General features: G+C 40.2%; 1 protein-coding gene across 1 annotated transcript in view; it reads right to left on the minus strand.

The window, feature by feature from the left end:
• Positions 1-5,202: 5,202 nt before the first annotated feature.
• LOC140741702 (chondroitin sulfate synthase 3-like) overlaps positions 5,203-27,894 on the minus strand; it is a 227,794-nt gene continuing 205,102 nt past the window's right edge. Inside the window, exon 2 of the mRNA XM_073071996.1 lies at positions 5,203-7,495. Within this exon, the coding sequence (XP_072928097.1) occupies positions 5,924-7,495 (1,572 nt within the window). The 3' untranslated portion in view covers positions 5,203-5,923. The remainder of the gene's footprint in view (positions 7,496-27,894) is intronic.

Here is a 27,894-nt window from a genome sequence, read left to right on the forward strand (position 1 = left end):
ACAGGGGGGTAAGAAAGGTAAAGGGCTGTAGAGGAAGTACTCGGATAGGAGAGGAGGCTGGACCATAGGAGAAAGGAAAGGAGGAGCAGATCCAAGGGGAGGTGATAAGTAGTTGAGAAGAGGTAAGGGGCGAGAGTGGGAAATAGATGGAGAGGGGAGGGGGAGGGAATTTTTTTACCACAAGGAGAAAGGAATATTCATACCATCACCTTGAAGCTACCCAGACAGAATATAAGTTGTTGCTCCTCCACCCTTGGCATGTGCCAACATGTCAGAACAGGAATAGAGTGGGAGGTGTCAGAAGTGGACCAGAGTAGAAGATGGAGTTTAATGAAATTGATGGGCTCAGTTGTCAATGTAGCAGAGGAAGATTTGGGGAGCATTACCAGGGAAGGCTTAGAACATGGACTGTTTCACGTAGCCAACAAGAAAGGCAGGCATAGTTGGAGCCCATGGCTACCCCTCGAGTCTGGACAATGTGGGAGGAAATTATTGTGGCACATTGTTGAGGGAAGCAACATTTTGATGTGGCTCCGTGTCATGCAGGTTGTAAGATGCTTTAATAATTTCATTCAAATGCATTGAAACCATCTCCTGGCACTACTTTTGTCTCAGCATGTGGATATGACTTGATGGGTGAATGTGAACTCTATTACTAGCAATGCTTTGGGGCATTATCATCGGTGTTTTGGGCTTGTCACAAGCATTTGGGTTCCCCTCAGACTGGTTCACTCTTGTCTTGATTTCCGGCAGTATTAGACACCTTTCCAGATCTGAAAATATATTGATCCTATCCTGGCAGAGATGGCTGCAGCCTTAATGTGTTGTCTAGAGGTATGAACCCTCTCATTAGCAGGTTTTCCTTTATGCTCCACTGATAAGCTCTCATCAAGGAACACAGCAGGCTGGCAATGGTTTAATGCTTGTGAGCTTTGGGATTGCTCTGCCAAATAACCGACAGAGGGAGGGAGATCTACGCTGCACTGTGCTTCATGCTGACTTTGATGAGCTCTTCATCTCCTATTCCACTTCTGTTTCATCTGGCTCCTTAATTCCTGATCATAGATCTCTTTTTGTGCTTTAGATACAAAAGTGTTTCCTCTTTCTGTTTGAGAGTAATTGTGTTCCATTTAGTCTTTTTACTTTAATTTCATTTCCATTGCCCATGTTTCTACTTTTGTAAGAATGATTACTTATGTGATGCTCTAGATATCCTCAATTTATCTCAATTGCTTCTTCACTGAAGATCGGGTACATGTGACTAAGCTACTTAATTACTGCATAATTGAATATATTTTCTAGCTGTGGAATTTTGTTACCAGAACAGAGGATAGATTTACAAAGACATGATTTGTGTCCCACGAGTGAGCTGACCTGATAACTTGCAAGCAACAACAGATAGAGTCTTCATTATGTATGCTGTTTGTAGTCCATGTTAAAAATTAATTAGGCAAGTGGTAAGGAAAGAGGTTTAATGGTGCACTATAATCCTTTGTGAATTGTTTCCAATGCAGCTTGAGGCAATGTGGCAATTAGATTTCTGAATTTCAGGTTTAGTTTTTTGCTCTTGTTATGTGTATCCTGAGAGATGAAACATCTGCAAAGAGGAAGTTAAATACTGTAGATGCTGGGAACCTGAAATTAAAAATATAGAAAATGTTACATATGATCAGCACGTGAGGTTCTGTGCAGAGAGTTGAATGTTTCTGGTATGACCATTCAAAATAATTCAAATGGCAAAGCCAAATGGAGAAATCTTTAAGAAGGTGACACGTATAATATGTTCAGCTTTTTCTTTTTTTTCTCCACGTTTTCTGAATGTGCTCCCAACTGAGTTCCTTTCCTGGATCATCCTATACTGTCCTTTCTTCCACTGTTTCAGATCTATTGGCTGCATTTTAACCAAAACAGCATTCAACCTGCTGTAGCAATACATACAAAATGCTGGAGGAGCTCAGCAGGCCAGGTGGCATCTATGGGAAAAAAGTAAACAGTTGATGATTCGGGCCGAGACCCTTCATCAGGACTGGAGAAAAAAGATGAGAGGTCAGAGTGAGAAGGTGGGGGGAGGGGGAGGAAGAAATACAAGGTGGTGGGCGATAGGTGAAACCAGGAGAGGGGGAGGGGTGAAGTAAAGAGCTGGAATTTGATTGGTGAAAGAGATAAAGGGTTGGAGAAGGGGGAGAGGACACAAATGGAAGAAAGGGAAGGGGGAGGAGCACCAGAGGGAGGTGATGGGCAGGTAAGGAGATAAGGTGAGAGAGGGAAACAAGAATGGGGAATGACAAAGGAGAGATGGGAGGCAATTACTGAAAGCTCAAGAAATCGATATTCATGCCATCAGGTTGGAGGCTACCCAGACGGAATATGAAGTGTTGCTCCTCCAGCTTGAGTGTGGCCTCATCAGGGCTGTAGACTAATATATTGGAATGGGAATAGGAAATAGAATTGAAATGGGTGGCTACTGGGATATCCTGCTTTCTCTGGTAGCTGCTCGGTGAGGTGGTCTCCCATTCTATGCCGTGTCTCACCGATATACAGGAGGCCACACTGGGAGCACTGGATGCAGTAGACAACCCCAACAGACTCATAGGTGAAGTGCCACCTCACCTGGAAGGACTGTTCGGGGCCCCGAATTGTAGTGAGGGAGGAGCTGTAGGGGCATGCGGTTCTGCTAGCAAGGATAAGTACCATGAGGAAGATCAGTAAAGAGGGACAAGTGAACGAAGGAGTATCAGTGGGCTGGGATGAGGGACTCGTAACTCTGCTGTGAGAACTTGATATCTGTGAAGAGTATGCTAGCTACCCTACAACTTCTGCATCATTCCTGCTTGTTTTAAACCCTGATAACAACGGTAACAGTTCAGGGCAGTATGTGCACTTGTGCGTTGGGCTTACAGTTGTTTAATGCCTTAGTATGTATTTAGACACAATATATGTAACATGCCTAAAAATGCACGCAAGTTTCTTGGCAGAAATCTTCCATTGTGCCATATCGGTAGATAAGGTTCACTTAATAATAGCCTAGCATTACTATGCCTGCTCCAAAACTTTCTTTCACAATGTCCCATTTGCAGACAGATTACAGAGGACGTGTGTTGCACAGCAGACTGAAAGGACAAAATGAATAGTAGTGGAGATGTGGAAAACTGAGAGGTGCCAGTTCGGAGGGAAAATCTGAATCTTGTTCTTCACCATTTTAATTAATTGGTATTCAAACCTGTCCAGGAATTAGAAACCCAAAGAGTCACGTTTTTCCCCCTCATCACTTCTAAATAGATTTTCTTTAAATTTAAGATGACACTGCCAGTTCTGGTACTTTTTAGTCTGAGGGAACAGCTCAACTTCGACTCTCTGCACTCTCCTTGAATCTGAGAAATTTCAGGAAGGTTTCTCATTCATAAAAGTCTGATTAACATGGGGATATCTCAATCTTTTCAGGGTTTATTCTGATGATTACTATTGCTACAATCCTTCCGGGGCAAAGAACAAAATAACTTGTGGTCTTTTGTATTTGCAACAAAGTTTTTTTTAATTACTTCAATTTCATCTGTCCAAATTTGCCTATCTAATTGCTTGTTGTGCATGCATGTTATGTTTATACAAGGAAATCCAAAACAGTTTGAAATGACGAAGCATGATGTTCAGCAGGTTCCCAAGGAGTAGTATTGCACAGAGCAAGAACTAGCATATCTACTTGAATGGTTGGCATGAGCCAGAGGCCTGTTTCCATGTTCTGTTAACACTTGAAGTCAGGAAGCACTTGTAGAAAGAACAATTGAATTAACTTCTCGCATTGATGGCCATCAGCCTGTTCTGAAATAGCCATGTCGAAGAAGGATACCAGAGTGTTTGAGGTTTGCTTCAGTTTTGCATCAGGATTATAATTATTTACCTCTTGCCTGAGCCCTTACCACTCCAGACAACTATCTGGGGGCATTTACAATGACTTGCATCTCCAAACTCCTGTGTTGACTGGCCAAACTGACCTCAATCCTTATGCCTTACCATTGGCATCACTTCCAAGTTGTTAGCAGCTATGGAGTTGGGACATTGTAAACAAAATAAGCAAAAAAAATCAGCACTTAAATGGTGCTTTAGCAAAGGACAATGGAAATTCGAAAGCTGGGTATAGAAGCCACCACCTTTCATGAGTTTCCCTCTCTTAGAGGCTAAAGCAATTATAGGTTCCTCTTTCCTCCATCTTTCAGCCTGCTTGCCTCCACACTCAATGGTTCATCCTTTGTAATTCCTGCCACTGGGAACACAATTCCAATACCAGATGCACATTTCCCTCTTCTTTTGGCATCGTCAAATTAATCCCCTTGTCACAGGAACACTTTGTTCAACTTGTTCGGTCCCACCATCTGTGGTTCCAAGAGTTTTTCAGATAAAGCTGTGAATCACTTGCATTTCTTCCAATTTAGTACAGTACATTTGGTGATCTCTTCTACACTTAAGAAATCAAACACAGATTAGATTTTGATTTCCCAGAACATCTTGGTTCAGTACACTAAAATGCCTCTGAGATTCTAATCAGCCTTCGGAATAATTCTTCAGTCCCACTATGACCTCTGTCTTTAGCTGCCAATCCTCTTCCAGTCTTCTGCTGTTTGTGTCAGAATTGATCTGGCCTTTGTCTTGCTCTTGTCTACCAGGACTGAAAGCATGACATCACGTGGACAGCCTTGGAATGTATCTAATAGACATTCCCTCTGTTCTTTCTACCCTTCCTCCTCTTTGCAACTGGAAGCCCCCTTCTCCAGTTCTGTTAATAACTCTACTCCCTCTCCACAGATGTTGATTTTGTGTACTTCCAGCATAGTCTGTTTTAATTTCAGCTCAAAATGATGCTAGCTCTGTAACATGATACTGCAATTTCACTAGTCCATCTTTTTGCTGACCCAAGTTAGCTACTCTGACCCGGGTCAGTATTCTGGTGTTCCACCTCCAGTGCCTGCATGTTGAAAGATGGCACAAAAATTAACCACAGTGTAATGTAGGTATGAAGCAATAATTACGTTCAAGAACATTTCCAATACTTCAAATGATACACCCTGCTAATTCCAGAGATGAATTGACCAATGCAAAAAATATTAATAAAATAAACAACCACCCACTTCATTAATGCAGCAATATGTTCCTTGTCAATGATGTTCATTATATTGACAAAAACAATTCAACCATGTTTAGGAAGTCAAATAATGTTATGCAGATACTTTATTATAAATAGGATTGTTCTCAGATGATTTCTAAGCGGCAAACTGTAGGGGCATTTAAAGACACAAAGCTAAAGGAATGAAGATACATGCCTACTTGCAGCATGTTTCCACTTGAAGAAACCGGGAGTCATCTAAACTCGCTGTACACATTACACGGAATACATACATTTCTGACAATTAGAGCTTGGTCACCAGTACCTGTAATCTTGTGAGAATATATTCCCACATAAAAGTTTTTAAAAGCAAACATACAATCATACATTTGTTCACATAGTTTTTTTTTAAAAAATACTGTAGATGGTGAATGTCAACAATTTTTAAAGTCTGAACATAAATTAAAAAGTCTACAATAGTTCTTTCCCACTTGAAGCTTAAAGCACTTTTGTGGCATTATTTCCAACATATCAGTTTTGATTTTGGAGTTCAGGTTCTGACACAAGAAGCACTTTGACAAAGCCTGCATGAGGAATGCAACTGACAGAACTCTCAGGTGTTTTGAATCTCCCCAGCTTTAGGCAAAGATCAAAATAACCCATTTTCAAAGCACTTTCCATAGGACATTAAAATATTCATGAATGTTATTCACCTTGTCTTAATGCTTTGAAAATCTTCTTTGGAAGAGGTGACTGGAGAACCAAAAGCATAATAATGTAAAAATCTGAGGTAAAATCCTTTGAAGAGTGAGATAAGGAGCTTGAGTGTCAGGATATAGTTCTATTGTATCCACCATTTAAATGCTTTTCAAGCCAGAGTTCAGCCAGCTGCATTGTTGATCCAAATGTACTTGCTTTGGACCCTAGACACATCTTGTATTGCTTAGGATCTATATTGGGATCACAGTGAACAGGGTGGTAAACATGGACAACCCCAATTTCTTGGCTTCTAAAGGCATTCAAGCCGGAAGAGATCACTTTAGTGAAAAGATCAACATCTTCCAGGCCCCATCCCTGAATGGAGATATCAAATCCACCAACTTGCAATAAATCGCTCTTGTATATGCAAACAATTCCAAAGCCATAATCCCTCCAGAAACCGGTCTTCTTTGTGAAAACAAAGTTGTTATCGTTTACAGGGTTACTACCATAAACTATTTTTGGGTCATACTGACTAAAGATTACAGGAAAATAAACTTGTTCTCCCTGAATTGTATTGTCCCTACATCTTTGCAGAAAGTCTGGCGTAAAAATTAAGTCAACGTCACAGAAGAGCAACAAACTGTCATTATGAAATGAAGAGGAACCCATTTCTAGTGCCAAGCCTCTGGAGAATTCTCCCCTCATTGGGAGAATTGTCATATCTGCTTTAGGATACTTCAGGTTAAGCTCTCTCATTAACTCCATGTGATTGCCTTCATTTGGGACTGAATCGGAATTGAATAACAATATGGATAATTTTACATTCTGCTTTTGAATAAGGCAAGTTTTCTCGAAGTTCTCCATGAACCGCACAAATATGTCGTACCTTCCAGTGAGAGGGACTAGGATGTGAACTTTCTGGTCATTACGTTGCCTAAGCTCTTTGGTGCTCTCTGTGAATTGGAATGGTGAAAAGATCTTCAGCGAGTTTGAGAGGAAGGAGAATGACTGGGCATCATTGTTTATACTTTCCGCAAGCTCCCTGGCATTAAGTTCTTCGGCCTCCTTCATGAATGGTTTACTGAAAGATTGTTGAATGTAAGCATGGCGTCTCACAGGAACAGTCACCTTTCTTCCTTTGTGTTTCTTATAAAGTAGCAACAGATCCATGATGTACTCTGCTCCATGCATGGGATTAACTCTGCGGTAACCATATTGAATTTCTTTAAACTCAATTACACGTCCCCTGGTCTTGGAGTTCCAGTTGATCATTTCCATAATTTGCAATATGGTGTCGTCCAATGCTGCACGCAGCACGCTGTTGATGCCCTGACGAGGGATTTGTGTTTCTACCATGCTATAAAGGTGTTTCCCAGTCAGAAATTCCCACTCAAGGACCTCGTTCCTATCCTGTGGCTGGAAACGCATAAAAGAAGGCATCATTCCAAGTTGTTGATCCTCCTTGCGCACCTCAGTATTGCTGAGCTTGCTCATAGAAGCACTTTCTCGATGCAACAGGATGGTCCGATGGCGTAGTTCTGAAACTTTACGGGTTAGCAAATAATTATGCAGTCTGTACTGATAGGAGGGCCGTTTGTTGGGATGGAGTGTTATAGCGTTATGAATCTTGCTGTTGTGCAAATCCTGAATGTATCCCTTTTTGTTGTGCTCGTAATTTTCATAGAACAGCTGCTGCATCTGTGGATGTGAAGGAGAAAATTAGTTTTAGAGAGTACAGCATATCTACGCACATGCATTTTTTCAAAACAATTTTTTAGACTATATTTTGTAAACAGTACATAAATGAACAAATTCCATTAAGTTATTTTCCTAGACTGTCAAAAATATTAGTTGGTTAGTTACTAGGTAAACTGTATGAAAGGTCTTCGATTGAATGTTGCTGTTTTAACCACGACAGATCCAACCTCCATGACAAGCTTCTGAGGGTTTAATAGATCATAAAAATGATACAATTCGATCACTTCTCAAAATTAAGAACTGCATTCAAACAAAAAGACAATTGACCTGGTAAACACTCAATTTTCACAATGTTTTAATTCCAAAATCTTTCTGCATCAAATCATTACAAATGAAAAGGATTTCTTGATTGTAAGCTGTTTTAAGGTATCTTAAAACCATCATAAAGGTCTAGTGGTACTATTCTTGCCATTATAAGAAAGATTCAACTAAGCAAAAGTGGTTGAAGTTGACGAACACTGCAATATCCATCCGTACAGTGTAAATCTGAAAGAACTGTCAACTCTGAATCCTGGTAATCAATTAGTTAACTGAAAACAATAACTATGCAAATACATTAATTATAAGAAGCCTGATGAACATCTGGCAACCAAATGCAAGAGTCATTTGTGGCATATGGATGGCTGATAGAGGAGTTATTTCAAACTGGTAGCAAAGAAGACTCTGCACCAAAGATAAAACTACCAATTTTCTGACCTTGGCCTTGCATTGTCAGATAGTTGACTTGTCACTGAGTCATTGAAAGATGGGTGCAGGGCAAAGCTAAAATGAAATCAAGGTGATGCCAGTTGAAGCTCAAACTTTCAGTGAACAATGATCCGCAAATTAAGTTAAAAACTAAGTTTAAAAATGTTCTGATAATTTGCCGATAGAAACGCAAGGAGACACTTGGCCACTGCACACCTTTAAAATTATTAATCTTACCGACTACATCAATATGGGCTGTAATTTGCATAGGGAAATGCTTAGTTTGGACGAGGACTTTTGGCTCTCTAATGATGGGTCATAGCAGTTGTTGGCACTGAATGCTCTTCCACGGGCAGTTAATATAGGGCGCCACGGTAGTGGCCCAGAGCTCAATTCTGATGCCATCTGTAAGGAGTTTGTATGTCCTTCCCATGAGCGCTTGGGTTTCCTCAATGTGCTCCGGTTTCCTCCAACATTCCAACTGATCATTGTAAATTGCAAATTGTCCTTTGATTAGACTAGAGATAAAAAGATAGGTTGCTGGGAGGCAACATTTCCTTTAATTGCCCTATTTGAAGGGTATAATGAAATAAAATACAACAAAGAAAATATAAACTTTTAAACATAGACAGCATTGGCATTCAGCAGGGTGGCAGCTTATTAACAATGAGCTACCAACTCCCATTCTGTTACAATTTTTAAACAGAGTTATAACTTGAAACACTAGCTATGTAAATACATTGAAGCTCTAAAATGTTTCAAAGTAAAGGTTGTGGTACATTTATTATTTAGAAAAAATGGAAAAAAGAAGATAGTGAGGGATAAAATTGGTCCCTTAGAGAATCAGGGTGGTCAGCTATGTGTGGAGCCGAGGGAGATGGGAGAGATTTTGAACAATTTCTTCTCTTCGGTATTCACTAAGGAGAAGGATATTGAATGGTGTAAGATGTGGGAAACAAGTAAGGAAGTTATGGAACCTATGACAATTAAAGAGGTGGAAGTACTGGCGCTTTTAAGAAATTTAAAAGTGGATAAATCTCCGGGTCCTGACCGGATATTCCTCAGGACCTTGAGGGAAGTTTGTGTAGAGATAGCAGGAGCTCTGACGGAGATCTTTCAGATGTCATTAGAAACAGGGATTGTGCCGGAGGATTGGCGTATTGCTCATGTGGTTCCATTGTTTAAAAAGGGTTCTAGAAGTAAGCCTGGCAATTATAGACCTGTCAGTTTGACATCAGTGGTGGGTAAATTAATGGAAAGTATTCTTAGAGATAGTATTTATAATTATCTGGATAGACAGGATCTGATTAGGAGTAGCCAGCATGGATTTGTGCATGGAAGGTCATGTTTGACAAACCTTATTGAATTTTTTGAAGTAGTTACGAGGAATGTTGACGAGGGTAAGGCAGTGGATGTAGTCTATATGGACTTCAGCAAGGCCTTTGACAAAGTTCCACATGGAAGGTTAGTTAAGAAGGTTCAGTCGTTAGGTATTAATGCTGGAGTAATAAAATGGATTCAACAGTGGCTAGATGGGAGATGCCAGAGAGTAGTGGTGGATAATTGTTTATCGGGATGGAGGCCGGTGACTAGCGGGGTGCCTCAGGGATCTGTTTTGGGCCCAATGTTGTTTGTAATATACATAAATGATCTGGATGATGGGGTGGTAAATTGGATTAGTAAGTATGCTGATGATACTAAGGTAGGAGGTGTTGTGGATAATGAGGTGGGTTTTCAAAGCTTGCAGGGAGATTTATGCCGGTTAGAAGAATGGGCTGAACGTTGGCAGATGGAGTTTAATGCTGAGAAGTGTGAGGTTCTACATTTTGGCAGGAATAATCCAAATAGAACATACAGGGTAAATGGTAGGGCATTGAGGAATGCAGTGGAACAGAGAGATCTAGGAATAACAGTGCATAGTTCCCTGAAGGTGGAGTCTCATGTAGATAGGGTGGTGAAGAAGGCTTTTGGAACGCTGGCCTTTATAAATCAGAGCATTGAGTACAGAAGTTGGGATGTAATGTTAAAATTGTACAAGGCATTGGTAAGGCCAAATTTGGAATATTGTGTACAGTTCTGGTCACCGAATTATAGGAAAGATATCAATAAATTAGAGAGAGTGCAGAGACGATTTACTAGGATGTTACCTGGGTTTCAGCACTTAAGTTACAGAGAAAGGTTGAACAAGTTAGGTCTCTATTCATTGGAGCGTAGAAGGTTGAGGGGGGATTTGATCGAGGTATTTAAAATGTTGAGAGGGATAGATAGAGTTGACGTGAATAGGCTGTTTCCATTGAGAGTAGGGGAGATTCAAACGAGAGGACATGATTTGAGAGTTAGGGGGCAAAAGTTTAAGGGAAACACGAGGGGGTATTTCTTTACTCAGAGAGTGATAGCTGTGTGGAATGAGCTTCCTGTAGAAGTAGTAGAGGCCAGTTCAGTTGTGTCATTTAAGGTAAAATTGGATAGGTATATGGATAGGAAAGGAGTGGAGGGTTATGGGCTGAGTGCGGGTAGGTGGGACTAGGTGAGATTAAGAGTTCGGCACGGACTAGGAGGGCCGGAATGGCCTGTTTCCGTGCTGTGATTGTTATATGGTTATATGGTTATTATATTCATTAACACAATTAATTGCTGGGTTATTTGCAATTATATTAACATCGATTTCAAAATTATATTAGGATAATTTCAAACTTATATTAACATTATATTGAAGAAAATATACACAGCCACAAAGGCTGTGTGAGTGGGAACAACTCAGTTACTGCACGGCCGTGTACCCACACAGCTCAGAGGGAACAGGGCAGTGCAGCTTGTTGGGCTGGAAGGGCCTGTTCTAAAAAAAATTAAAATAAATAAATATGAACTAGGAAGAGTGCTGGTTTCTCCAGACCTGGGCTAAGTGCAAGGAGAGTGAGTTAGAACAGGCAATATGGCTGAGCTGGGTGAAGATTACTGCAGAGCATTCCCGGTTCCCCCAGAATATTTTTCTGCTGAAGAACCATCACAACTAAATTCTGAACACAAGAGATTCTGCAGCTGCTGCAAATCTTCAACAACACACAAAAAGATGCTGGAGGAACACAGCAAGTCAGGCGGCATCTATGGAGGGAGGCTGAGACCCTTCAGCAAGACTAGAGAGGAAGGTGACATAAGTCAGAATAAGGTGGGGGGGGGGGGAGGGGAAGGTAAGCCATATTGTATCTGGTGCTCTCAATATGGCTTCCTCTACATCGTTGAGACCAAATGCAGATTTGTGCACCATTTGCTCTGTCTGCTGCAAAAGGCAGAATCTCCTGGTGGCTACCCACTACAATTCGACTTCTCATTCTGACACGTCTGTCCATGGCTACCTCAACTGCCATGGTGAGGCCAAACTCGGGTTTCAGGTATAAAGTCTCATTTTTCCTCTGAGCAGACTACAATCTGATGGCATGAATATTAATTTCTCTAACTTCCTGTAACTTCTCTCCCTCCCTCCTCCTCTTTCTCCATTCTGGTTACCCTTGCCTGCCCATCACCTCCCTCTGGTGCCCCTCTTTCTCCCCTTTTTTTCCGTGGTTCACTGTCTTCTCCTATCAGATTCCTTCTTCTTCAAACCTTTACCTCTTCTACCTCTCCTCTCCCAGCTTCTTGCTACACACTTCCCCCTCACCCATGCACCTATCTACCCCATCATCTGGTCTCACCTATCACCTGCCAACTGGAACCCTTACCCACCTTTAACCTTCTTATTATGGCTTCCACCCAGTTCCTTTCCTGGCCTGACAAAGGGTCTTAGGGCAAAATGTCGACTCTTTATTCCTCTCCATTGATGCTGCCTGATTGCGTTGTGTGTGTGCAGCCCAACTAAATTCTGGTTCTAATTTCCAAATTAAGGGGTCCGGTACCTGTTTTGTGCATGCTCCGGTGTAATTTGGTAAGCTTTACACCATGTTTAATGTCCAGAAAATTGGTGCAAGGCATTACAAAATTTACGATCTGTGCTTTCCAGTTATTGTTTCAGGAAATAAGTTAAGCATCTGCCAGCTCTATCCCAGGGCAGTTGTTTAGTCATATTTGTGAAATGCTAGAAGACTATAGTCCGTGGGACCACATTCTCACAATGAAGCACACAATGAAGGCCTTGGCGAATGGACGTGTGAGAGATTCGTTCACAAATATTGTATCTTATTCCAGAACTCCTAAGACACTATGGTTGTGCTAGCAGGGGCAATGGTCACCCAGTGCAACATATCTGTTACCTTTGTGACTTGCTTTTGAGTAAGTACATTGCCTGCTGTCCAGGTGGGAAAATAATTGAAAAAGGAAGAGAAGGAAACAATGCACCAATCTCCTTGCAGTTCAGTTGCATAGTTAACAATAATGCTTTCCTTTAACCAGGAGAATAATTAAATCTCACATACAGCTTAGAATGAAGATGCTACTCATTTTAGCAGAATCACTGCAGATAACAAAGCAGATAAGAAAGCGTTTTCACAACTGCATTATAATGAGTGCTTTAGGCAGAAACATTACACTGTATATTCTGTGAAAATTGGATCAGTAATTTTAAATTCCTTGACTGTCGAGGATCTCTATTGGGACCAGCACCTAAATGCTATTTCAAAGAAGGCACACCAGCGCCTCTAGTTTCTTAGAAGTTGGTACAGATTCCGCATGTCATCTAAAACTTTGACAAACCTCTATAGATGCACAGCGGAGAATATCCTGACTGCATGATTCGCGTCCTGGTACAGAAACACCAGAGCCCAAGAATGGGAAAGCCTACAGAATGTGTATAAAGCACCATTCATCACAAGAAAAGCCCTCCCCACCACTGAGCACATCTACAAGGATCGCTGCCACAAGAAAGCAGCATCCCGCATCAAGGACCCCACCATCCAACATCAAGGACCCCACCATCCCGCATCAAGGACCCCACCATCCAACATCAAGGACCCCACCATCCATCATCAAGGACCCCACCATCCAACATCAAGGACCCCACCATTCAGGAAATGTATTCTTCTCACTACTACCATCAGGAAGGTTAGTACAGGACCTTGGGTCCCATACCACCAGGTTTAGGAACAGTTATTACCCTTCAACTCTCAGGCTCCTGAACCAGCATGGACATCATTCAACTCAACACTGAACTGATCATGGAACACAACCGATGGACTCATTTTCAAGGATGCTACTCAGTATTATTTATTGACATTTATTATTATTACTTAGTTTTAGTATTTGCACAATTTGTATGTGTGTTTTCTCCTTGATTCAATTGTACTTCTTTATTCTACTGTACACGCCTACAAGAAGATGTATCTCCGGGTAGTATTTGGTAACATACACATACTTTGATAATGAATTTACTTTGAAACTGCTACGCTCTGCTCTGTGGGGCACCTTGATCATCTACAACAGCTACTTGGAAGACCTGCTTTCAGGTAAAATGTAATGTAGCTCAACACATCGGTAATTGATGATGACAGGGATGTGACTCATGACATCTGATCAAGGAAAGTACATCCTTGCCCGGCTGCTCACTTCCATCATATGAATTATGCACATCAACAATCAGCAAAGGAGGTTCAATTATACTTGGGCAGCCTGATTGTAGCTAATTAACATGTGAAATTAGGAGTCTGATACTGATTACTGTGAGACTTTGACAAACATAGAAACTTAATAATCTAAAGAGAAAACTGCTAACCATCAGAAATGTTTGGAATAGTAGAAAGAAAATAAATTAATCTTTGAAAGATATAGATTTTGTTCAGATTTACTTTTAGGTAAATTTATTATTTGTTTTGGTTGTCTTGCAACATTTTATAATAGTGCATAAACTCGTGCAGGCTGGTTTGCATCAGTTGTTATTGTTCAGCATTAGCTGTCATTTGTCTGGGAACACCATTTATTACATAATGCTTTAACATAGTTCACTGAATTAATTTTAATACCTGCACAATTAATCTGTACAAAGGGCTGCAGGTGTTCCACAAATATCAGAATTCTCTTCTATATTTCTATTCTGTGAGTGCAAATGGGAATATTGATCTACTTAAGGAACTGTTAGAAGTTACAGTGACATTGTCTTGTGTATTGTGCTGAATCATAAATGGACCAATGCAGCAACTAATGCACAAATTTATACTTCACCACCATCAATTGTGACTTGCATATTCCTGTTCATGATGAAACCTACTATCTTAATATCCTTGGAGACCAATTAGTGAATGAAGAATTCTATTGATTTCTTAAAGTCCAAAAAACAGGTGCCACCACAAAGCTCAATATCTCTTACTTGAAGTAGCATTCAGTTTGGTTTAAGTTCAACACTACGAACTACCTAGCTTCACCAAAACCATTACTAGACTGACTGTGTTTTATTAATTTTAGGAATAAAAATGCCTTCTATAGATAGAGCTGATTGTAGTGTGATGATATCACTCCAGAAACGTTTGCTAAGTTCAAAGATTCAAAGTACATTCATTATTGAAGTATGTGTGTAGCGTATTACCCTGAAATTTGCCTTTTCCGCAGTCACAAAACAAGGAACCATGGAACCAATGCATGTTATTAGTACTATTCTATATGTGTAATAGCCATTTGAATTGCACAACTCACAGATCATTTGAGTGTAAGGAATAAAATTCACTCTCATGAAAATTGTGTGGGGAAAATAAATAAATAAATCAACACAATTTTTTTAAAGTTTGCTTTTCTTGATAGAAGTACAGATTATGCAGCTTCATGTTACAGAAAATCATGTAGTCTAGGAAACTGTTTTCTAGGAATGTAAACCATCACCAATATCCCCCACCTTGTCAAGGCCTGTATGACATTATCTGAAAACTTCAATGCACTGTACCATGTTTATTCCCACCCTTCATGGTCTCTTGCACTATAAATTACTTGAACATTCATGTAGAAAAATATACAGCTATAGGGATTTAAAACTGCCAGATTTAAACATTTAGATGGACATGGTTTCAAACCAAAATATGTGTCAGTAAAAAAGGTGGTTTTACTTTCAACTGAGAAACTACCAATCACATGTAGCCCTTTAACTCTTTTGGCAATCAACTTTCCAGCTCTTTATTTCACCCTCTCCCCCTCCTAGTTTCACCTATCACCTGCCACCTTGTGCTTCTTCCTCCCGCCCTCCCTCCCCCACACCTTCTTAGTCTGACTCATTCCCCCCTCTTTTCCAGCACTGATGAAAGCTCTCGGCCCGAAACGTCGAATGTTTACTTTCCCATAGATGCCACCTGGCCTGTTGAGTTCCCCCAGCACTTTTATGTGTTGTGTTAGATTCACAGCATTTGCAGATATTCTACTGTTTGTAATCATGTGTAGTATATTGAGCTTTACTACTTCAGAAATTCCCTTCCGTATCTGTTAATGGGGTGTGAATTATACAAAGCCAATAGTACATGCAGTTGCTCATTCTACATCTGATACAATAGGAGCACAGAACACAACACTTAAGTCTTCTGAGTTGGCAACACATTTTCTAGAAACTGATCCAAGCCCAATAATATAATATGAGAAAGCTGAGGTTAATTATTTTAATTATAATACTTTTAATTATCTCTTGTTCATTTAATGACCTTTTTACACGTATTGGGAGTATGCTATCATTTGATTACAGGCCTTTAGGACCAGGCCTCTAATGAAAGAATCTTGCAGATAAAACAATTAATTAGATTACCTAATAGAAACCATGAACATAATTACCCAGGATGGTAACTTTAGTCTCTTGCATGAGCAATTGGTTCATAGTACTTGAAAAAGGCGATTAAAAGAGTTGGAGTGGTGGGGAAAATGAGGTTACTGAAAATTCTTACCAAGGGGGAATTGCAACAAGTTAATCTATTCTATATTATCATTTGGACTTGCTGAAACAAATTCACTGAGATGATGGGATAAGAGCTAATACAGTGCTGGGGGGGGGGGGGGGGTGCGGTGCTGGTGGTGGGTGTAGGTTGGGTGTAAGTAAGGTGGAGCAAGTTGCTTTGAATAGTTCTTCCCTGACACCTACAGCTGGTGAATGTAGTCATTAGCACTGAAAATCGATATGTATTTAGCATCTTTCCCTGTAGCACAGGTGGTCAGTTATTCTTGTCCCTCGAGTCTATGCCAGTTGACATTGCAATCACAGTGTTCAATTTCTTCTTTAACCTATTCTCTCCACATTCTCAACTGCTCTCTGTAAATTCGACCACTCAACTACACACTAGGGACAATTTACTGGGATGAATTAACCTGGTTGTTGGTGCTATAGACAGTTCAACAAGGTGCACCCAGTAGAACTGCCAGCCCCTGAATAGAGACAATACAGACAAAATGCTGGAGGAACTCAGCTTGAGGAGTTCCACCATCATTTTGTGTGTGTTGCTCAGATTTCCAGCATCTGCAGATTTTCTCTTGTTAGGGACAATACCATCAGTATGGCTATGCTCAGAAGGTTACTGCATTCCTTGCAGCAACTTTGGGTAAGTTCTTGGGATAAAGGAGGTTATAGTTGATCATCTAACACCACAGGATAAGCCCCTTCTTTTCAGGCCTCACTCCAGCTGGTGAACTCTGCACTGGTACAAAAGGGAGTCTTGATTCCATGATGGAGCTGTCCTAAAACTGCTACTTCTTGAAACCTTCTTCCACTTAAGAGAAATTGCTCAGTGTAACAGACAATATCGTTTTCCTGTCCACCAGGAAAAAGCTCAACTTTCATTCCAGTTACAGATACTTTGTGTGATCAGATCAAGGATTGGACTCTGACAGAAGATTATAAAAGAGAAACTCTATAGCAGCTACTAGAGCATGTAGTTTGTCAATTAATCAGACTAGTCCAGTGGCAGGGAGAAAGGAAGCAGAAAAGGTTGACAAGTCTGCTGATACAAGTGACTGCAATGCTGGAAATTGGAGCAAGAAACAAGCTGTGGAGGAAGTCAACAAGTCGAGAAGCAATTGTGGAAACAAAAGAACAATCTACATTGTGCGTTTGAGATCCCACTTTTCATTACCCACATACTCAATCTACTTGGTAACCTATCTTCCCTCCACCCCTACTATTCCCCTCTGCTCAGCATCCCTTCCTTATCTAGTTCCACTGAACAACTCCCACACGACTGTTTGTCTCCATGAGCCTACAAACCTCTCTTCATCTGGATCTACCTGTTACCTGTCAGCTCTTGCCATACCTCTCTACACAGACCATCTCCTCTACATATGCTCAATGCTGATACAGGGTCTGACATGCTCAGTTCCTCCATCAGCTTGTTTTTTGTTTCACAACCGTACTGCTTGGACGGGAGGGCCTGAGTCATTAGCAGAGACAGGATTAACCTCCCTGATGGAAGCATATAAAATTACAAGAGGCATATTTGGGGTAGATAGGCTGTGTCTATTTCCTATGGTAGGGCTGTCAAAAACTAGAGGACATAGATTTAAGGTGAGGAAGTGATTGTGTAAAAGAAATTTGAGGGGTACATTTTTCCCCGCAGAGGAACTGGTTTTTGGGATGAGCTACCAGAACTGGCAGAGGCAGGAACAGTACCAACACTTATGGGACATCTTCACGGGTACCTGAATGAGCAAGAGGTAAAAGGGGAAATGGGATTACTGTAGATAGGCATGATGGTTCGCATATGTACTTAGTCAAAAAGCCTCTTTCTGTGCTGTTCACCGCTGACTCTTAAATTTGGAGGGGATATAGTTAAAACTATGTTGTAGCATTACTTGTGCTTAATGGCAGGAATGTACATAAAGTTTAACAATTTGATTCTGTGCAGCAGCCCATTCTTGTTTATAGAATAATTTTTGTTCTTAGTACCAGCAAAAAAGAAATGTTAGTCAGTTAGAACTTTCCTCAGCATAACTGACAAAATTGCAGAGATCAATCTCCCTAGGGGGTCAGAGTATTTTGTGACAACTTGGTTGGGATGACTAAATTATTTTAGAGTCATAGAGAAGTACAGCACAGAAACAGGCCCTTCAGCCCAACTAGTCCATGCTGAAACCACTTGGACTGCCTACTCCCATCGACCCATAGTCCTCATCACCCCTATTATCCATGTACCTATTCAAACTTCTCTCAAACGTTGAAATCGAGCTTGCATGCACTGTTTAGGCTGGCAGCTTATTCCACACTCTCACGACCCTCTGAATGAAGAAGCTCCCCATCAAGTTCCTCTTAAATTTCTCACCTTTTACCCTTAACCCATGAACTCTGGATGTAGTCCCACGCAACGCCAGTGGAAAAAGTCTGCTTGCATTTACCCTATCTATATGCCTCATAATTCTGTATGCCTCTGTCAAATCTCCTCTCAATCTTCTATGGTCTGAAGAATACAGTCCTAACCTATTCAATTGCAACATCCTTGTAAATTTTATCTGTTCTTTCTCAACCTTGTTTACATTCTTCCTACAGGTAGGTGACCAAACTGTACACAATACTCCAAATTAGGCCTCATTACCATCTTATGCTGTCTCCTGTACTCAATACTTTGATTTATGCAGGCCAATGGGCCAAAAGCTTTCTTTACCACCCTGTGATGCCACTTTCCACGAGTTCTGGACCTGTATTCCCAGATCCCTTTGTTCTACCACACTCCTCAGTGCCCTACTGTTCACTGTGTAAGACCTACTCATGTTGGTCCTACCGAAGTGCAAAACCTCACACTTGTCTGCATTAAATTCCATCTGCCATTTTTCAGCCCATTTTTCCAGCTGATGCCGGTCACCCTGCAATCCATGATATGATAGTCTTCTTCACTGTCCACTGCACTACCAATCTTGGTGTCATCCAGTTAACCACATTATCATTGATATAGAAGACAAACTACAAAGGACCTAGCACCTATCCCTGTGGCACACAAGTCATAGACCCCCAATCAGAAAGGCAACCATCAAATTCTGGCTTTTGCCACAAAGCCAATGTCTAATGCAATTTACTACCACATCCTGAATGCCGAGTGACTGAACCTTCTTGACCAGACTCCAATGCGGGACCTTGTTAAACGCTTTACTGAACTCCATTGCCTTACCTTCGTCCACTTTCCTGATACTTTCCTCAAAAAACTCTACAAGGATGGTTAGACATGACCCATTATTTTTGTTCATAATCTTTTCAATTGGTATGTCCTTTTGGAAAGAAACATGGATACATGTTGGATGATGAATCTGAGCAAGTTTCAAGCATGCTTAACAGACTAGACCTAAATACCACGAATAGTACGGTACCTTGGCTGGGTTCAGGGCAAATGTAAATTTTAATTTAAAATTTGAGTTTTGGTCAGTCTGGGTTGTGCTAGCCAATATCGGCAGTATATCCAGTATACTGCTCAGTAGTATCAACAAGTGTTTCATGATACTGACGTTTATGGTGAAGGTGAAGTCAAGATGGCAAGAATTTAAATTACTCATCGTTTGTTTGGGTTTGAACTTTATATTCAAGCCCAGTCCCCTTCTGAAGATGTTTGTTGCCTCCCAAAAATGTCACTGTATCACTAAATTCTTTAATAAGTACTTAGCATTTATTTTAAAAATGCAATTTCTTGATTTTGCTCTGAATGCAAGTAATTTCAATATTTTAGTCAATAACATTGGCATTGTCTACTGGATAGGATAGTTCACTAACACAACACTGGAAGTATGAATGTTTGGCTTTGCAATACAGCTTTACTACCACGTGCTACAAGAAAGTCCACAGCAGCACAGGAATGTTCATGCTATGTTATTCTAAACCTTAAACCAACCTTGTCAGCAAATCTTTCTCTTCCCTTACACATCTTGCTCCAATCTAAAGAATCCCTGCTGAGGAATGAGATCCGTGTTCTCTCTATATGGATCATTTATCTTGGATTCACAATTGGATTTGTGTCCTGATTAATACCAAGGAGAAGATTACAGCTGGCACTGCAGATCCCCTTTCTGTTAGAGCCATGTGGAACATCTCCAAAATGAGATCAGGATAGACCAAAGCTCAGTCACAGGCCATTGAACAACATTATATGGATTATCTTTAGGCTGTATGTCAATGCAGAGTCATAGTCTGGTTTAAATATGTAACTGATTTATCTTGCTTAGAGCTGACAGAAATTCTGAATATTTTCCATGAAAAGGTGGATTTTTATTGAAAATGATATTTGATTAGAAACTAATTGAATCTAATTAGCCCAGAACTAAAATGAAAAAAATCCTCATCACTTTAGATGTTTGGTACTGTTAGAACCTTCAATTCCCATTTAAGGATATGCAACTCTTGACATTCTAGCAATTTTTTCATGCAAATGTTGGGAATTTGTGCTTTTACTGAAATAACAAATGATTTAGGTGTATTTAGTATAACATTAAACTACTCTAACCTATTAAGTACTTCACTGGGGAAATCAATTGTGTAAGATTAGTCTGCTTGAAGTGGGTGTAATTTTAATCTAATTGGTGTGTCACAAAATTTGCCTACTCTTCTTAAAACAAGAAGTCTTTCAGCATTTTATTTCAAATGGCAGTGAACAACTTTTAAAGTTGTTGGAACAGTTCCAGCCAAAATAAAATTGGGTCTATTGTCAATCCCTATGGCCATCAGCAAATGTCAAGCACTGATCTTGCTTTTATGGCTACTTCACGTGTTATAGTCTCTGTTTGATATTCCACTGCTGAACATCATTCAGACTGCAGAATGAATTCCGGTTTAAGAAGGCGCCAGTGACAGGCAGCGGGGTCCAGGCCCCCAAGTGTATCAAAGCGACTGAACCTAGTGATTGGATGACTTGGGCGCTGGGCCAACTTGAAAAGGTCAGGGTGTCTGGACCCAAAGCGAGGGTCTCGGACTCTCTTTGTGGACTTCAGTTCAGAATGCTGTTTGCTTGCGGTTATTGCTTGTATGAGTTGATATTTCTTCTTTCCTTTTCTCTGCACATTGGGTGTTTTGATGGTCTTTTTTTTAATGGGTTCTTTTAGGTTTCTTAGTTTCACAGCTGCCTGTTAGGAGAGGAAATCTCACAGTTGTATAATGTATACATACTTTGACAATAAATGCATTTTATACTTTGAATCTTAAGCATACAAGGATTGAAGTTGACATCAGTTTCTAGTGAAAATAGCACCTTAATCCTTTCAGGTCCACCCCTTTTAACAGGGATATTCTTTATTAGAGATTTTGTATAAATTTAGCATTTATTCCCAATCTCCAATTGCTCTTCTTAAGAAGCTGTTGCATTTTAGCCAGGTGAAGTGCAGCCCATAAGATGTAGGAACTCACTCAGTTCTTGCTAGTGAGATCCAGAATTTGGATTCCATTTTGGTGAAGTGTGATTATAGGAGCACCCCCAACTCCACCCACCTTGTAAGTGGTAGAATCCCCTTGACACTGCTGCATTTGACCATCAAGACGGAAGAGCTGGGTTTACTTTGCAATTGGAGGGTGCACGCTGCAGCCAAGGTGCCTTGACAGTTGAACATGTTTAAGGTGACAATTAAATCCATGGTAAATATCTGGAACCTGTCACCACTATTTAACAACTAGAGGATCTGCACTCATCCAAGCATGGTGGGGATTCCAGCACGTTCCTGGAAAGGAATTAGAATCAAGGTGTAAACCCTTTCTGCACCATTGCTAGCCTCCGACCTTGTCTCACAGCTACAGCGTTTATGTAGCTGAACTCATTTTCTGGTGATCTGAGTGCTTAACAAAGGGGATCTGGCAGTGTCACCACCATTGAACATCAAGTACTTTGTCTAGATGCTTTTCATTAGACATGATCACTGTCTCATTGAAATTCTGTGTGAATCATTATCTAACTAAATCTATTAACTGAATGTTGTCCATGTCTGGCAGTATTTTCCGACTAGCTATAAATAAAATTTGTGCAATAAATCAGGTACATTCTTGTTTGTGTCACAAGGATTTGAGAAGGCTTTAAATGAAGTGTCAGAGATGGTAGAAGCTGCTCTGAGAAGCACTTGCTATGATGTCTTAAGGAAAAGATGGGTGAATTTAAAATATTTTAATTTATTTATTGAGGTACAGCGCAAATAGATCCTTCTGGCCCTTTGAGCCTCGCCACCCAGCGATTCCCTGATTTAATCCTAGCCTAATCACAGGACAATTTACAATGATGAATTAACCTGCTAATACCCACAAACATTTTAATTTGCAATAAAAAAGGACTCTGCTGAGTGGAGAATTGCTCTGTGTTTCCTGTTCATTTTACCTAGGGCTCCTTGGCCAAATGTTAACTTGATGTCCTGTGTAATCACTCACACCGGATCTCTTGAATTGAGTCCTTTGATCTATTTAATGGCTGTAACGAGATCTGAGACCGAGCATCAGTGAACAGTTTATTGATTAAATGTCACTTGATAGCATCAATCAATGACACCTTTCAACAATTTGCTGATGGAGTGTTGGTTGTTAAGATGGTAAGTGTCTAGATTGGTTTCATCCTGTGCTTTAGCACAAGGATGTTCCTCTTCCACTTTGTCCAGTAGCTTCCAGGTGTGTTAAGTCTACTCATGCAGCTTGACAAAGAGACTTAGTTCATGATGGAGGGCACATTTTCAGCACAACAGACAAGATATCATTGGGATCTGTGGCATTCACTATTTCCAGTGCTAAGCCATTTTGTGATGTCATGTAAAGGGAAATAAATTGGCAGAGGAGTGGTATCTTTCATGGTGGGGCCCAGAGAGGAGGCAAATTTAAATTGATCACTTGATGTTCCCTTTGAACATGGCTGCAAGTCAGCCTCGTCTTTTCCTCTTTGCCAATGTTGAGGACATTATGGAGGTTCTGTTAACTAATTGTTCAGAATCAATTTCTGCAAAGATTTTTTTCTCTAATCTCTGCCTTAATTTAGTTCTTCAATCGTTTAGAATGCAAGGTGGCATCAATCTAAACAATGTAGAATTTCCAAGCCATCTCCTGTGTATGAAAAGGATAAATCCAATCTATCTAATTACTGCCCAACCAGTTTACACTCAATCTCAGCTAACAGATGGAAGGACTTTTCAACAGTGTTATCAAGCAGAACTTCTCCAATAACCTGCTCAAAAGAAACCATATTAAAGCAGAGAATGGAATTCCTCAGGGAGGTGAAGGTGACCGCCTTCTCTTTGCAGATGGACTTTGGCATTGCTTTCTCCCTGCCCATTGACAATATCTGGAGATATACCTCATACAATGCAAGATGATTGTGGATGTCAAAGGTGAATCATCCCAGTTCCAAGGCATTGCTGAAGAGGTTCCTCAAGACAGTGCCCTGGCCCAAATATCTTCATCACAGACTCTCCCACCATCATAAAATCAAAAGTGATAATGCTTGTTGATGAATGCATAACATTCAGATATAGGCGGAGAGTGGCAAGTAATTTTCAGGCTATTAAATGCCATTTCCATCAAAAGAGAGGCTAATCACATACCTTTGGCATTCTGTGGCTTGGCTATCCTTGAGCCTCATCACCTCCAAGGCACAAACCGGGACTGTAATGGGATACTCTCCACTCATTTAGATGTGTTTGGCTCTAACAGTACTCAGATCATCAACAAAGCAGTATGCTTTGCTGATATCTCATGCTTCACCCTAAAAGTATTCAAGCCTCTAAGCAATGCAGTGGCTACCACATACACACCAGCAAAATTCATGTTAGATCTCTGTGACTTCTACTTCTAAGATCATTGACACGAGGAGCATGACCACCTTTATCCTGGAAATATGTCACTATTCTATCATCAACTTCAGGGTAGGAGCTCCATATCCAACAACAGCGTGGGATCAGAGTCATCAGAAGGTCTGCAGAGGTTCACCACCCTCACTCAAGGGCAACTGTGGATGGGCAATAAATGCCGGCCTTGCTAACAACACTTGCATCCCAAATGAAACGAGGTGTAACTTTATCAGACTGGTACTATAAATGCCTAGTGCTGCTCCTGCCATGTTTATCAGGCCTTTTCATTGAAAATCAGACATCATCAAAGATTCCATCTGGGATCCTGAATATGGTAAAGAGAAATGTTAGCTCTCACAATTGTAGGTTCTGTTGGAATCTAATTTGCTTTTGAATTTGGAGGAAAACCCCTATGGTACTGTAGAGTTAAGTATATAATATTTCATCTACTGTACTGCACCTCAAATTTATTGGTGCTGCTGTTTGTATTCCTTTACAGCTACCCAAAAGCTAAGGGCACAAAAGATCGGATGACAGTAACGGAAAAGCTTTCACGGAAAATATGAGCAGTCTGCAATAGTGCAGACTGTTCCAGACTACTCCCATTTTCCATATAAATTATCCTGGCTTTAGATAATTTTCCCTTTGCAAATTAACAACTTTACCTTGGTGTACTTGCCTATTAGTTAAAAATATTACTTCCAGCAAACAAGGGAAGTTATATGTATAAACCACCGGTTACAGAAATCATTGCTATACTGAATATGATTGTAACTTAAACTGGAGGCATTAATGCCAAATGCTGTTAGACAGTGACTGGTTTCATTGGCACTAATACTTCTTCAGAGACAAAACTTGATATCCTCCACAATGAAAGAATAAACCAAATACTACACTTTGTTTCCAGTTTAGGTAAACAGTAAAATAAAACTTAGAAAATATCTCCCCCCTCAAAAAGAAAACAAAATAACATCTCTTAACTAAACAGAGGGAAAGAACAATTCAACAATGGAAATCGAAAGTTATATTTTGTAGGACTGATGTTGTTTCTCAATAATAACACACATTTACCTGGGATTGCAGTTCCAAGAGGTTAACTTTTACCTGGGATAGCATTTTCTAGTAGTTAACTTTAATTCAATTAATATTTTGTGGCTATTAACCTTTAAGTGGCAAGAGTATATTTAATATGTATTTTAAAAATAAATTTCAGACAGAAAATATGTGGGCACCAACACTACTAACAATAACCACTCCAGTTCTAAGTTACTCACTCTTATATGATAACTTTACATTAATGACTCAAAAAATTTACATCACATTCCTGGACAATAATTATTTTTCAAAGAACTTGGTGTTATGAACACAACAATTTATGGTAAAGACAATTTCTTCAGCTTAGACATTTAAATATTGGCAAATACTGTGATGATGTATTTTAAAGTAACCAAGAACTCATGGCAAGACTGTTCCATTAATTTCCAATTAATTAATTGATGGCTGGGCACCACACTGCCCAAAAGCAGAATGAAGAATTTTTTGTGGCTCCAGTTTTTTTCCACAGTATTGAAAGATGAGGAGTTAATGACAGAAAAATAAGAACTGGTTATGATTTTGGACTGCATGACCTGTTACGTGCTGACAGCATTGAAAGTGTGGCTTCAAAAGGGTGGTCTATAAATTCTTGTAGAGGATCATAAAAATGTAGACATTTTAGAGAAAGATCAGTGGGCTATGGGGAGAGAGGTGTTCTGACTGACAGGATTTTTCTTTAAAACACTGCCTCTTCAGTCTAAATAGCTGCTGCCTGTGCTGTTGCACTCTGTAAATCTATGATTCTAAACAGGAGGTAGTTCTCAGTTTGGGGAGGCCACTGACCTCAAAGCTGCAAAAATGGATCAGACATAGTTCCAAGATATGATTACACTATAAATGGGCACCAGGAGCGAAAATAAAACAAACTTAATCACAATCACGAAGAAATCTGCAGATGCTGGAAATTCAAACAACAACACACACAAAATGCTGGTGGAACACAGCAGGCCAGGCAGCATCTATAGGGAGAAGTCCTGATGAAGGGTCTCGGCCCGAAACGTCGACAGCGCTTCTCCCTATAGATGCTGCCTGGCCTGCTGTGTTCCACCAGCATTTTGTGTGTGTTGTTAATCACAATCAAATAGGTTGCTAACTTCTATTGACATTCCCTAAATCAATACCTGTACAAAGGAAGAGATGAAATGGGATGTAACATGAAAAGTCAACCACCTTCCTGTATTACATGTAGTTGATATAACTAACCTGTTGCTACATTGGTCACTGCAGTTTTAAATATTTATTACTATTACTCTTTAGGCTTGTCTCATTGGCAATAAATAATGACAATCTGTTTTTCTTTTAAGGTATGTGGACTTCTTAGGATGAACCTGCATTTAATTGCCCACCCCAATTGCTCTTAAAGTGGTGAGATTCCTTCTTGAACCACCACAGTCGTAGGGATGTGGGTATATCCACAATACTGTCAGGGACAGAGAATCAGAAATTTGAATCAGGGACTGTGAAGGATTTCTAAGTCAAGATAGTTTGTGGCTTGGAGGGTAACTTCCAGGTGGTATGGCCCCATCTTTGACTTTCCTTATTCTCCTAGCTGGTAAGGTGCATTCAGTTGATAGTACAATATGATGCTACTAGCGTATCAGTGATTGAGTGAGTGAATGGTTTTGCAGACTGCTTACTAAGTGTGCTTGTCAAGATGCTTCAGTATTTTTGAATTATCTGGGCAAGTGTAGAATATTCCAACACACTCTTGACTTGAACTTTGCAGATAGTGGATAGGTTTTGTGTAGGTAAGAGGTGAATTAGTCACCTCAGGATTTAGGCAATGGAAGGCCATGGACTAATGCTAATGTAATTAAACGATTCAAACACTTGCTTCAAACCAGAAGGTGGTAACTGGGCTGCCATTTTCTTTCCCGATTAACACCAATGTATCAAAGCAGTAGCTGAGTAGGTAGCATCTGCAGGATGTACTACTGCACATTACTACATCAATAACATCTCCAAATCAAAGGGAGCAGGAGGGACACTGCCTGCAGTGTCCCCTTTCAGGCTGTGCACGGCTACATGAATTACCTATCATCATCATCAAGCCGAAGTCCTGTCACAAAGTAACATGTATCTTCAGCACACTAACTGCAGCAGTCCAAGAACTCCCACCTTCTTAAGGATAGAACTAAAAACTAATCTTGCTTGTGACATTCATATTCATGAGATAATAAAAAATGCAAGAACCATGTGAAAAGACACACCTTTTTTAAACTCACCTTACCAATAATTAAAAGGACCACATAAAGGCAGAGGACAGTGCAAGCTCCCATTTTCTGCTTTTCAAACAAGTTGTGGTTGAGAAAAATAATTAAACTTAAAATGGACAATATGGATGTATTTGCTTTTTATCCAGAACCTAATTCTGACTGAAAACATTGTTTCTTGATAAGCAAGCCATTTTACCAAGTATACCATTATAAAAATCATTGCCCAATGAAATGGATGCCCCTTTAAACTAAAAGATTTGTAAGCTGTCTCAAACTTGAACATGAAAAGCAGAAACAAAAGCAACTCAATCAAAAATAGTACAAGTTTCTGTGGCTATTCCCTCCCCACAAGTCTGCTGCTACAATTGCAATTTGAGCAGAGGGCAGCCAGTGCATGATCTTTGCAGGCTGAAGGAAATTATGTAAGCTTAGCAGTTCCACATATGGGTTTAGTCTACTGACATGTAATAAATTCCCTCTGAACGTTTCCCACGAAGAAACTTCTTGGAATGACCTATTCAAAGTCAAGTGTCCAGATCAAAGAATAGGGTAGAAAAGTGAGAATGATGCAGCTCATCTGTACTCGTTTCAACTTTCCATGAGAAGTCACAGCAGACCCCTTTCATGAAGAGCTGTAATGTTTCCTGTAATCAGTAACAATGCATATTTAGCAGCAGAAACCAC

The sequence above is a fragment of the Hemitrygon akajei genome, chromosome 2 (genome assembly GCF_048418815.1).
Source record: "Hemitrygon akajei chromosome 2, sHemAka1.3, whole genome shotgun sequence".
Taxonomy (NCBI): Eukaryota; Metazoa; Chordata; class Chondrichthyes; order Myliobatiformes; family Dasyatidae; genus Hemitrygon; species Hemitrygon akajei.